Source organism: Rhinoderma darwinii, chromosome 6 (genome assembly GCF_050947455.1).
Source record: "Rhinoderma darwinii isolate aRhiDar2 chromosome 6, aRhiDar2.hap1, whole genome shotgun sequence".
Classification (NCBI taxonomy): domain Eukaryota; kingdom Metazoa; phylum Chordata; class Amphibia; order Anura; family Rhinodermatidae; genus Rhinoderma; species Rhinoderma darwinii.
In genome coordinates this window covers 37,659,344-37,672,660 of record NC_134692.1, presented here as the reverse complement: position 1 = coordinate 37,672,660, position 13,317 = coordinate 37,659,344, and the positions used below count along the sequence as shown (strand labels likewise).

Here is a 13,317-nt window from a genome sequence, read left to right as displayed (position 1 = left end):
ACAGCATCACGTTCTTAAAAACTTGCAGTATTCATTAGAAATGTCCCATTTACTATATTATTGTAGAGCAAAATTAAAACTTAAGTTAAGCAATATCTTTTGTTTGTCCCACTGTTCTTCTGTGTCGCTTGTACTGTCTGTAACTCCTCTTTCAATATAATGCGTGAAAAACAACTTGTTGTATATGGCAAGTCATGAATCCTCCTATTAATATGTCTTTTAAGTGCCAGAAATTGAAAAGAAACAAGAAGCTAAGATACGCATTGCTTCGAAAAAAGTTGAAGCTCCCACACCAGCAGGTAGATTATGGCTTTAAAGGAAAATAAGCATAACCTACTGTGAATTATCTTTAAATTCTCTTCAAATTTAACTTGTTTCAGTCTTTGTACTGTGTGTACCTTAATCTTTATATGTGAAATTCAAATTACTCTTTAAAGTATCTAAAGTTCCAAAGAAAACTAAAGAAGAAGAAAAACGAGCCATAACTGTAACCAAAAAAGAAGTGGCAACCCCAGTTTCAGGTACAATATTTAGGACTAGGAGTTACAATATATTTTAGCTTAGTCAAAGTGCTATTTTAATATAGTTAGCATCAACTACACTGCATCAACTGTTTTTCTTAAATAAACCACTTAGGTAAAGGTCAACAATAGTACTAATATCAATGTATATTTTTTTAAAACGTTAGTGGTTTCAAGAAAAGTTCAGGAAGCTCATGTAGTTGCAGTACACGAAGAAAAGCCAGAACTCACAGAACCAGTAGCTTATAAAGAAAAAGAAGTATATGAAAAGGTATATAGAAAGAAAGAGGGCATCTTTAAGGAGCGTGTTTACGAAGAAAGAAAAGAAATTTATGAGGCAGAGGTTGCAGCCACTGAAGAAGAAATTTATGAAGGAGAGCCAGAGATAGAAGAAGAGGAGATCTATAGAACACAAGAATATATTTATGAACAGCAGTATGAAGAAGAGGCCCCTGAAGAGCAATATGAAGAAGCTGTTGAAGAATACTATGTCGTTGAATCTCCTGAAGAAGTTTATGAAGCAGTCTCTCACAAAGAAGAAAGATATGAAGAAATAACATATGAATCCAGAAGAGAAGCCTATGATGATGAGGAGGAGGAGATCATCTATGAAGAAGCTTATGAGGAACCTGATACAGGAATAACAGCAGAAAAAGAACGCTTTTACCAAACAGTGGATGTGGTTTATGAGGAGAAAGGTACTAGCCTTTACCTTACAATATGTCTTCTACGTCAGTATTTGTACATGTCATACTTGTTAGCTCTATTTATGGTTACATATAAAACACTGCAATGTGTTTAATGCTGAAATATAGTCAGTATATACTACATTGCTAAGGGATTGGTCAGGACTGGAAAAAAGGATCTGCTTTTTTTTTTCCAGATACAGGGTCACATCTACATATATATATATGCATATATTTACATGTATATATGGGTTCTGTCTGCTATTCCAGCTCATTCCCATGCAAGTAAATAGGGCTGAACTGCCATACCAGACACAGGCCATGAACAGAGCGTTGTTTCTAGGAAAAAGGCAGATCTTTTTTTCTTGTAAAACTATATTTTTACATAAACAATTTCATATTAAATAAAAAATACATCTTTATAATTTTCTATGTATATATATATATATATATATATATATATATATATATATATATATATAATTATTTTTTTCTTGCTATTTTAAAGCACCAGGAAAGCCTGCTACTGTCGTCATAGAAAAGAAAGTAACTGTTACTAAAAAAGATGTTTCACCAACAAAAGGTATAATAGTTAATCAGTCTTCTGTAAATTATGTTTGTCTTCGTGTCTTTGTGTTTTTTCGTTTGTTGAATCTATTGCTCTTTTAGTCTTCTTATTCACTGAATCTTTACGTCATATTTTTAAAGTACCAGAAACACCTAAAAAAGTCGTTTCAGCTGAAAAGGTGACAACTATTGTTTCTAAGAAAGAAAGGGTTTCTGTGCAAAAAGGTGTTTTATGATTGCACTTTCTTTATGTCTTGTTTATGTATTTGTACTGTATGTGTTGTTGGTGTTTTCTTCTTGTTTATGTGTCAGTGACTGTCAGGTGCTTCATATAGTATATTCTTTTAATAAATAGAACCAGAATTAGTAGCACCAGTTGAAAAAGTGTCTATCGCAGTTCCTAAAAAGGTGCCACCAGCTATAGGTATATATGTTTTATGACTGGATATATTTAAGCAATACACTTAGAATGGATTACTATTCAACTGCCAGCTTTCATCTTTACATTCCAAAGAAAACACGCACCTAATACGACCAAACAGACTTGTAATACTTTTACAATTTAAACTGTAAATACTATGTTGTAAAATATTCATTAACATTAGTATTAATAATAATCTTTTTGTTATATAAAATAGTGATGATATATAATACTTCAACATTTTAGATATATGTATAAGACAAAGTTATATATAACTTATAAAAGTTATAAAAATATTTATGTATTATATATATAGGCAAATTATCTATTTAAGCATATCCAGAATAGTCTCCACCAATAGATTAGTGTTGTATGTTTTATGTCTTCCTTATACTCTTGAAATATCTTAAGTGAACTGATCTCTTTAAAGTGTCTGAGGAGCCCAAGAAACCTGTTCCAAAAGTAAAGGAATCTATTGCTATAGCTAAAAAAGAAGAAGTTGTACATGTTGAAGGTATATTTACTCTTCATGTTATCAGAAAATGATTCCACCCCTTATCTTCATCACTGTCATGTTCTATGTTGTCTGTTGTCATCATCTTAAAACTCTTAAGGTGTTTCGGCATCTTCATCTTCATAACTAACTAGACTTTTTCTTTCAATGCAGGAAAAAAAATGTTTTGTGTTGTATGTCCAATCTTTTAGTCTTTTAACATCTTAAGCGGCTAAAAATTGCTATATTTTTAAAGTTTCTAAGGACATTAAGAAGGCCATTCCTGAAAAGAGGGTAGAAGAGGAAGCACCAAAAGTGAAAGTTCCACCAGCGAAAGGTAGTTTAAAATGTTTATCTACTCTATACTGTATTTGCAAACAAACTTTGAATTGAATTAATGAAATTTTAAAATCAATTAAGCTTGTCAGCATAACGTATTTTACAGTACAGATTTCAATATGTTCAGGGTAAGTTTAGTTCTGATACCATCTTAACTAGATGTAAAGACTACAGACAATAATATTTTATGTCTTTTTGGTGCCTGGGCTTTTGTGTCAGATACTCCTTTTAAAAGTAAAATTTTAAATACTTAATATAAAAAGTTAGAAATAAACTTAATTTATATTCCAAAAATATAGAATAATGTACAACTGTACCTGTTTTTGTATTTAGTTCTGGTAACCCACCGTATTGCATTAGTTCTTTATTAGTGATTAGTGATCTTTAAAGTACAGTAGTTCTGATTTTTCTCTGTTTTGTGCACTGGATATTGAGAAAAGCTATAATTTGGATGCTATACAGTATGTACAACTCTGAGCACCATTTTATTGTTTATATATACATTTAATGTATATAAAAAGTTTAATAACTTTGTAAATATCATGTTATACTTATCTTGAACTGATTCTAATTTACAGCCTCTATAATAACCTTTTTTTTAATATGTGTGTATATATATATATTGTAAGAATTTGAACTTTATTCAACAAGAAGATTTTAGTTGTATTGATAAAATTACCAAGGAAAACATTTTTCCAGCACTGATATTTCAATATTTGATAAGAACTAAAGAAGCAACTTGTGTATATTGAAATTGAAAACGTCAATTATTCTAGCTATAGATTATTGGGGGGGGGGGTTCTTCCAAAATTCTTTATTTTCTCAGCAAAGCATATTTAACAATATCATAGAATAAAAAAAATAGAGCAAGAAAACATGGCATTGTTTACTTATCATTTCATAGAGCAGGCCCATGCACAGCGCACCAGACTACAGCATCAATCTGAATAATTCAATGTTTGTGGTTTGTATCCAGAACTTCCCCTTTATATTGAAACTACTCAGTCCATAAGGGATAAATCATAGTTGAAGTGAAAAAGGGGGGGCATAGGGGAGAGGGAAAATGTTTTTGTTTTTTTTATATCAAACAAATTTATCAATAAAATATATGAATAGTTACATTCAATTTCCATTGAACACCCAGACACTCCATCACTCTGGCTTCTCCCTATATGTTGACACCTGTAAATCCCCTGGGGTTGCATACCTCAGTGGACATGGTCCCCCCCCCACCCTATATAAGAGTGAGGTAGTCTCTGCCTTCGAGTGCGCTTGGACCTGTTCCCTCCCACTTATGAGAGGGAAAGAAGCCTCGTGCAAAATGCTTTATCCTCATATGGAATATTTTCGTCTCTATTTCTTTTCACCCTTCTTTCATTCTCTACGTGAGTATCAACTCAGAATACATTTCAGGTCTACCCGGGCCTCAATATGTATTAGCAGACGCATTTAATCCTGTCCTTAAAGTGGCAGAAATTCCCAAGAAAGTTGTTCCTGAGGAAACAGTAGTCTCTGCCTTCGAGGGCGCTTGGACCTGTTCCCTCCCACTTATGAGAGGGAAAGAAGCCTCGTGCAAAATGCTTTATCCTCATACGGAATATTTTCGTCTCTATTTCTTTTCACCCTTCTTTCATTCTCTACGTGAGTGTCAACTCAGAATAAATTCCAGGTCTACCCGGACCTCAATATGTATTAGCAGACGCATTTAATGCCATTTGTAATCCAGATGAGCCATGCTCAGAGTCATGATTAAGTTGACAGACAAACCCCCCCCCCCCCACAAAAAAAGAGGAGGTGTAAGGGAAGAAGAACATAGGAAAAGAATCAAGATATTATACTATTACGATGAGTTACCCTATTTGACATCCCCTTAAAGCAATTTTACTGATCCATACGTATTATCTCCTCTCCCTTCCCCCTGTCTCTCTCTTACCCCCCCCCCCTCAACACCCCCCCCCCTTGCCACTCTAACATAATTTACTACTCTCAGCCTGCCCTATTGGTGTGCTCTGGTGTGCGTAGCCTGCCCCTCACATTTTCCTTAAAGAATATCCTTCCCTCCTTCATTAACACCCTCTTACCCCTCCCTCCCCATTTTAATGGCTGTGGGGTAAATAATATAAAGAAAGGAAAAATGTAAAAATAATAAGAGGACCTCCAGCAGTGTGTACCCGCATAGACTTTTGCTTAACGCTATTCAGAGTCTACCCAGAACCTAGTACTGCATTCACAGATCGATTTGTCTTCATTGGAAACATTAACTTATATCCTTAGCACATTAACTGAGCTCCTGTAATTCAATAGGCCAGTTATTTTTTACTACATTAAACTACTGTACTGTACTGATGTTTACAAATTTGTGAATTCAATACTGGGCAATAATACAGGCTGGTAGTAGTCAGTGACAATGCAAGATAAGTAATGTAAAGTATTTACATAAGTATGCTGGGTTCACATATATCAGTTGCGTCAGGTCAGTGGGTTTAGCCTGAGCCAGACACAACTGATGAAATGCCTTCACTTTGTGCACCGGTCCGGCGTCTGTAGCCATTCTACAACCAGATAGGAATATGCTGCATGCAACGTTTTTCTGTCTGGCGAAAGTAGACATCCAGCAATAAAACAAATGCAACCGATGCCGAAACTGCGCCCATAGGATAAAATTGGATCAGCTCCATCATCAGCTTCCCTCCGGCGTGGTACAGAAATGTTCCAGTACCACGCCGGAGGGAAACTACACAGGATCGCTGGATATATGGGAACGGTACTAACTCAGCTTATTTTGTAGATTAATTTTAATGTAAAATGGTGTTCAATGGTGGACAAGAAGTGACCGCTTTTTCTGAAACAAATCTGATTCGGATTGTGGGCCCTAATTACTTATCCATGCTTTAGTACTGGAAACAAATGGCCATACTACTGGCAGTAGTGTCTGCTAATAGGCAGCCAGCTGACTAAGAGATCAAACAGACTCTTTTTGTTTCTCTTTTTTTAAATGTATTATATATACATACTTTTCACATTGTATTGGTTTGAAAGTATTGTCCCTTATCAGATGGTCTTAGTATTTCTGTTTTATTTTTTGGCTTCTGTGTAATGTACCGTGTTTGTCAAATATATATATACATATATGTTCTTTCTTTAAATATTTTAATTTGAAAAACCAATGCGAAATACTGTATCTTTTAAGTGCCTGAGAAACCAAAGATAGCTGCACCTGATGAGAAATTACCAACTCCTGCTGCAAAGAAAGAAGTGGCGCCTCCTAGTGCAGGTACATCATCACAACTTTATTCATTTTACTGGAAATTGTGTTCTGTGTCCTGTAGCATTGCTTCTTATTAGAGTAGGGCCTCCCTAAAACAACCATCGTACTGTATTTTTTAAGTGGCAGACGTGCATAAGCGAGTAGTTCCTGAGGAAAAGATTCCTGTGGCTGTGCCTAAGAAGGAGGAGATTCCAGCTCCTAAAGGTACATCCCTTACTTGCTTCATCTGATACTTTGTTAAAGCCTTTTTCTGTTCTAACATATCCCTAAAACTCCAATCCTGTCCTTAAAGTGGCAGAAATTCCCAAGAAAGTTGTTCCTGAGGAAAAAATATTTCCTAAAAAGGAAGTGCCTGCTCCCAAAGGTAGTAAATTGTTTATAGGTGGATAGTCTTACCTTTAAAATATGAATTACCTTTAAAATCTTAATTTTTATATCACTTCATCTTATCATATCTTTATGTTTATCATTGTATATCAATATCTATTGTATCATATCCACATTAGTATTGCCGTTATAAAAGTCTTGCTAAGTGTCATAATGGCAATTAGCAATACAATTTAATCTGCTTCCTAATATGATGTTAGGTAAACTTTAATATGTTTCAGTGTTCTTTAATGTAGAGTTTGTTGGTGTGTTTTGTGTAAAATTTGAGTGTTAAAAGGCTTGCATAGCCATTCTTATGAATGCATGTGGTGTTTTTAAAGTACCTGAAGTGGCCAAAAAAGTGCAGGAGAAAATGCCAACTCCAGCAGCTAAAAAAGAAGAAGTACCACCAGCCAAAGGTACTTTTCCTGTTGGCAGCTTAAAGCATATAAATGTTCAATGTATTGGTCGTTTGGTGTACTTTGTACTTGTGTACCATGTCATGTGAGTTATTTAAACTGTGTAATTTTTACATATATGTTGAGTAAATGTAACAAATCTTAAAGAAATACATTAAAAAAAACTTGTATTTTAAAAGTAATAGAAAGTGTAGAGCAGAGGTTCCAGAGACATTTTAATACATTTTTTTTGCATTCCTACTTTATCCTCATATGAATGTATAAAAAGACAAAAATATCTATTTCTTTGATAGACAGCCTTTAAGTATTAAAGACAGGGACACATTTGATAAACCACTACATTTTAATATAGTAAAGAAACCACTTTATACGATACACATAGTTGAGTAATTGAGAACCAAATGGTTTAAGCAAATCATTGTTTTTAAAGTACCAGAACTAAAGAAGAGGCCTGTTCCAGTAGAGAAAGTACCAGTTCCAAGTCCTAAAAAAGAAGAGGTTACACCTGCCAAAGGTATACCTCTAAATATAGATTTTTACTTATGGATTTTCTTCTTCAGTACATATTTGTGTGTTTAATGTTGAGTTTGTCAATGTAGTATATGTGCCTGTTTCCCCCAAATCTTAACATATCTAAAACATTTTTAAAGTGCCTGAGCCACCTAAACGTTTTATTCAAGAAGAGAAGGCACCAGAGCCCACACCTAAAAAAGAGGAGGCTCATCCAGTTAAAGGTATACATTGTACTTTTAAAAGTACGATTCTATAATCTCTTATGTAAATATATGTTGCGTCTTAAGTTGCGTTTATATAGGATTTAGATGTAGTCTTTTTCTTCATAAAATCTCTTTGTTGTGTTCCTTTTTGTCCTTATTTGTTGTTATCATTGTAGTTTGTTCTTCTTACTGTACTTCCTTTTTTTTTTGTTCTATATAAGATTTAGATGTGGTCTTTTTCTTCATAAAATCTTTTTGCTGTGTTTCTTTTTGTCCTTATTTGTTATCATTGTAGTTTGTTCTTCTTACTGTACTTCCTTTTTTTTGTTCTATATAAGATTTAGATGTGGTCTTTTTCTTCATAAAATCTTGTTGTTGTGTTCTTCTTACTGTACTTCCTTTTGGTTTGTTTTTATGTTCTTAAAATAAATGTGATATTCTTTAAAGTGCCTGAAGCACCAAGGAAGATTATTCCTGAAGAAAAAGTGACAAAGGTCATTCCAGAAGCACCACCTGCCAAAGGTATATAAAATGCTGATGCCTTCAATTATGCATTCCTTATATATCGATTTATTTTTAAATATTGCCATATTTCATCTGGGATGTAATAACCAAAATACAAAGATTGTTTGGTTTTGAACACTGGATGGCAAATGCATCCTAATAAAGGGTGGAGTAATGTTGGATGTAAATTAGAATAAATCATGCCCTTGAAAAGGAAATGACTCTAGCAAAAATAAATCCCAGATTAAATAAGAATTTCATATGTAAATATTTTGTATTGTGTTTTAACATAAATATAATACAAATCTTCAATATTTGAGTGTTTAATGCAGGAGTGGTACATTATAGGTGACCAGAATTCAGTTATTTAAAATAATGATTGGGCTTGAAAAAAAGGAATATGGACTTTAGTAAGTGATAACTTTATCTTTAAAGTGTCTGAAGTCTGGAAGACTGCTTCACCAGAGGCAGAAGAGCTTATTGAATTACCTAAAAAGGCAGTTGCCCCAATAGCTAAAGGTATTCATGAAAAGTCATCTTTAGAATCAATGTTACTAACATCTTCAAACATTTTGGTTTGTCTTTTTAACTGTTGTCAGTCTTTCAAAAATACATATAGTTTATTTGAGCAATTGCACTATGTAACCCCCCCCCCCACACACACACACACACATTAATACACAGATACTTAAGTCGAATAAAAAGACACATGTCCATCAAGTTTAACTTTCCCCCACCTAGCTGTTTGACCCCGAGGAAGGCAAAAATATAAGATTAAGGAAAAATTGTGAGCCTTATTTACAATCTATCTATAACTTTTAAACACATTTTAGGATGGACAATGTTATATTTCATACCTAATTGACAGCAGTACATAAATTTGATCTGATCTAGTTTTAAATGGAAAACACAAAGGGAGAGATTTATTAAAACTGGCGGTTCATACGCAAGTCTTAATATAAAGATCACTAAAGTAAGAAATGTCATGCCTGGCACGCATCTCTGGCTATCTGTGTGCCAAAAAGTAAAATCTACTCCAGCTGAAGTAGATTTAGCTATAATTTATGCAATTTACTGGTGTAAATATAGTAAATGTGACCAGCCGCAAGTGACCTTCACCCCTTCTGCTAAGCTCCACCCACTTTTAGAAAAGTGCCATGAGTTATGGAAACGGTACAAAAGTCACACATTTTACCACAAATTATGACTTTGTGCTGTTTCGCAACTTACCAAGTTACTAAATTCCCCCCATAATTTGTAAGTTTCTCTGTAAGAGGGAAATTTATGAATATGTTCACCAGGCCAAAACACAAATAGTACATACATGACAACCTTTTCTTTTCTAATTTTTCATCTCAAGTCCCTTATTGTTTAATGTTAGCTATTATTCCCATGGTAAATATATTTAGCTATGTTAGTAAAATACCCAATATTTTTAGTGCCAGGACCACCAAAGATTGCATTTCCTGAAGAAAAGGTGCCAATAGTACACAAGAAGCCTAAGCCTATTGAAGGTACACATGGTTTATACATGTTGTGTCCTATTTTGTGCTGTCTTCTGTTAAAAAAAAAAAAACAACTCAACTCTTACTAATATCTTCAAGTGCCTACAACAGAACCAAAGGAAGAAGTGACCCTTAAGCCCTTTAGAAAAGAAGTACCACAGGCCAAAGGTACAACATGTGTACTATACAAATGTAGTTCTGTAGTCCTATATTGTTTCCTGTTTAAGATGAGGTTACTAAAGTTTTTATATTTACTTTCAAGTACCAGAGGCTCCCCCTAAAGTCATCATAGACCAGAAAATAGCTATTCCTATCTCTAGGAAAGACATCCCAACTGCCCCTTCTCCACCTCCTAAAGGTATTGATTATTTTCATAAGTCTTTACTGAAATGGCATGAAAGTCACTATGTGTGGCTCCTAATATATAATACATTTAATTTTTGCCATTTGCCTGTAGAATATGATATTTACTAGTTAATTAAGTTTCCAATACAGAGTCATATATGTGATAGGTTAGTAAATCAGCCATCATCCATTTTTCTTTTTAAAGCCCCTGAATTACCAAAGAAAATAATACCAAAAATTCAAGAGACAACACCTACACCCAGAAAAGATAGTACCCCACCATTTAAAGGTACAACACGTTAAACCTTAAGACAATCTTATTATCTATTAATATAAGGCAGCGTACAAGTAAGTGAAGATATATTATCCACATTCTTTTAAAGTGGCTGAGGTTCCAGAAGAACTGTTGGAAGAAAAAATGTCAGTCTTGGTACATAGAAAGGAAGTAACTACTACTTTTGAAGGTAGCTATTGGTTGTAGATTAGTCCCCATTACAACTTTGTTTTGTCACATGTTTTGTTCCCTTTAATAATATCCTTTTTGTTGTGAGCAACCCACTGTATGTGTGTTTGTGTTAGTATGTGGTACAAAATTCTTAAGAGCAACTAATATCTTTTAAGTGACTGAAGAGGTGACACCAGTTATTGAAGAAATTGAAATTATTCCTCCTACTCTGGATAGGAAGCCTGTTCCACCTAAGAAAGGTATTCTATATGTCTCTTTCTTCTATATGTATATCTTTTTTGTCATAAATGTCAGTGATGTTTGTTAAGTCAACTGTTGCTAAAATTATACTAATATCTTTAAAGTACCTAAGATTCCTCAAGAGAGTCCTCAACAGAAAAAAGTGCTTCATACACCTTCTAAAAAAGAAGCTATCCCCCCTGCAAGAGGTACACCATAGTATGGTTATAGTCCACCATTTCTGCCCATGTCTTTCATTGTATGGGTATTGTCATGTTGGCTTTATTTGTGTTTGTTCTCTTTCTAATGTCTTACTAATATCTTAATTCCTCAAGAACCAACCCAAAAGGAAAAAGTGCATCACATTTCTCCCAAAAAAGATGTTGCTCCTCCTGAACAAGGTATATGAAGCCTTATTTATGGACAACCATACATTTATTAGAAACATACCATGTTTATGTGTATAATATAGATATATTACGTTTTGTTCAGTGCTTTTTGTAAATTCTTACTAATATCTTTAAAGTTCCTGATATTATCCTAGAATATCTCCAAGAAGAGAAGATGTCTTATTCACTCCCCAAAAAACTTACTTCTCTTTCACAAGGTATATATAGCTAATTAGATAGTTAACTTTTTATATATGAGAGTTTTTATATTAAGAAAAGTATTTTTCTAGCTTTGACCTTATATTAATTTCTTTACCTTTAAAAATTATTTAGGAGAGAAAATTGAGGTTACAAGCCCCCATAGAAAGACAGTTACCCCTGTTGAAGGTATAAAAATAAAACTTTTAGGCTGCCTGTATTTTTATGTAAACTTAAAAAGGAGCTACTTTCTTTGATAGCATAAACTCAAATCTTATTATAGTTCACATTTTATACTAAATTAATTTCTGAATACAATATATCTCTTTTAAAGAATTTATAAAACCTCCCCATTCTGCTGATGAAGAAACGCCTCCTCTTTTAATGCCTGCTAAAGTAGCTCCTTCCTCTAAAGGTATATTGTTTGCCAGTGCCTAGAATTGTAGAAATTAGTTATGCTATTTTAACTAAAACTATACTAATATCTTTTTAAATGACAGATGTTTCAAGTAAGAGAGAAGAAAAAATTACAAAAGTTATCACTAAAGAAGTAGTTCATGATGTTGAAGGTAGAATTTTTTTTCTAAATTAGAGAGTCTTTGTTAGTAATATTGAAAGCTGATGCTAACTGTTAAGTTATTACTAATATCTTTAAAGTACCTGAGGCTCCTAAGAAATTGGCCCTAGAGGAAAAAGTACTAAAGGCTAAGAAAGAAACAAAGCCAGCTATTAAAGGTATATTTACAAAATGCATAATACATGAATAGTAGATGGGAGAGTAAGTCTTTACTTTTAGTGTTTAAAGCATCACTAAAAAACACTAATCTTTCAATAACAGAGGTCTTCAAAAAGACAGAAGACGAGCCGCTAGAAATTGTGTCGAAGAAAGAATTAGTTCGCCATGTCAAAGGTAGATAACATTAATGCCACAATATCTACGGTATATTGCATGGCTGAGAGAACTTGCTAACTCTTGGACTTATACTAATATCTTTTAAGTTCCTGAGATGCCTGTGCATTTGGCTCAAGAGAAAGTTATCACAAAGCCTAAAAAGGAAGAGAAGCCAAGACTTGAAGGTATATTAGCTGAAACAGCACTGCTCCACCTAAATTTATTTTTAAGTAATGAGACAGTAAGAGATAAAGAAAAGCTTCATTGATCTTATTCTCCCTTTCAGTGGTAATTGTGCCTAGAGCTTAAAATAAGAATAATTTGACACTGTTCCATTGAAAACACTATGGTTGTTAGACAAATTATGGTTGTTTTACAGTTTATCCCTAGCAACTGGATTGTCAGACATGACTCAGATTTTTAACTCAAAGCTGACAGTAACAGTTTAGTGGCTGACCTGCCATTTAATTCACCATCTCAACCTGATGCAACAATCAGAAGTTTCTAAAAATAAATTTAGACAGAGAACATCTTTAAATTAGCAATTTGAAATGATCTCAGAATCTAATATAAACAAATGACTGAAATAAAACTAATATCTTTTAAGCGTCTGTGGAAGCTGCTGAGAAGCATGTCTTTCCAGGAGAAATATCAATAAAAGATTACAGAAGAAAAATAATCCCATATCAGAAAGGTACGTTTATGGATAAATATAGCAGTAAAAATAACAATTGAATTCAAATATATAGTACTTAAACTAGTTATTAGGACATAGTATATCTGCGAGGACTTTGCAAGTCTTTGTCAAAGATAATGATAATAGTAAATAATTATAGTGACTAAACTAAATTAATGTTTTTCAAAGAACCTGAGAGGTCAGAGGAAGAAGAAATTCCTGTTTATGTCCTTGAAAAAGAATACATTTACATGGCTGGTATGTCTACCGTAAAGCATAAAATAGAATTATTTAACAATAAATATTTAAACATAAAAAAATCAATAA

General features: G+C 33.4%; 1 protein-coding gene across 1 annotated transcript in view; it reads left to right on the top strand.

Annotated features, from left to right (window-relative positions):
* The window catches only part of TTN (titin), a 241,485-nt gene that overhangs the window by 115,347 nt on the left and 112,821 nt on the right, over window positions 1-13,317 (top strand). Inside the window, exons 122-151 of the mRNA XM_075831506.1 lie at window positions 225-299; window positions 438-521; window positions 689-1,219; window positions 1,716-1,790; window positions 1,877-1,999; window positions 2,626-2,709; window positions 2,945-3,025; window positions 6,218-6,301; window positions 6,416-6,499; window positions 6,588-6,659; window positions 7,003-7,080; window positions 7,511-7,594; window positions 7,731-7,814; window positions 8,244-8,318; window positions 8,736-8,819; window positions 9,740-9,814; window positions 9,917-9,973; window positions 10,068-10,163; window positions 10,772-10,855; window positions 10,961-11,044; window positions 11,171-11,236; window positions 11,362-11,442; window positions 11,558-11,611; window positions 11,757-11,837; window positions 11,923-11,991; window positions 12,080-12,157; window positions 12,261-12,332; window positions 12,422-12,499; window positions 12,922-13,008; window positions 13,180-13,248. Coding sequence (XP_075687621.1) covers window positions 225-299; window positions 438-521; window positions 689-1,219; window positions 1,716-1,790; window positions 1,877-1,999; window positions 2,626-2,709; window positions 2,945-3,025; window positions 6,218-6,301; window positions 6,416-6,499; window positions 6,588-6,659; window positions 7,003-7,080; window positions 7,511-7,594; window positions 7,731-7,814; window positions 8,244-8,318; window positions 8,736-8,819; window positions 9,740-9,814; window positions 9,917-9,973; window positions 10,068-10,163; window positions 10,772-10,855; window positions 10,961-11,044; window positions 11,171-11,236; window positions 11,362-11,442; window positions 11,558-11,611; window positions 11,757-11,837; window positions 11,923-11,991; window positions 12,080-12,157; window positions 12,261-12,332; window positions 12,422-12,499; window positions 12,922-13,008; window positions 13,180-13,248 — 2,829 coding nt within the window. The remainder of the gene's footprint in view (window positions 1-224; window positions 300-437; window positions 522-688; window positions 1,220-1,715; window positions 1,791-1,876; window positions 2,000-2,625; window positions 2,710-2,944; window positions 3,026-6,217; window positions 6,302-6,415; window positions 6,500-6,587; window positions 6,660-7,002; window positions 7,081-7,510; window positions 7,595-7,730; window positions 7,815-8,243; window positions 8,319-8,735; window positions 8,820-9,739; window positions 9,815-9,916; window positions 9,974-10,067; window positions 10,164-10,771; window positions 10,856-10,960; window positions 11,045-11,170; window positions 11,237-11,361; window positions 11,443-11,557; window positions 11,612-11,756; window positions 11,838-11,922; window positions 11,992-12,079; window positions 12,158-12,260; window positions 12,333-12,421; window positions 12,500-12,921; window positions 13,009-13,179; window positions 13,249-13,317) is intronic.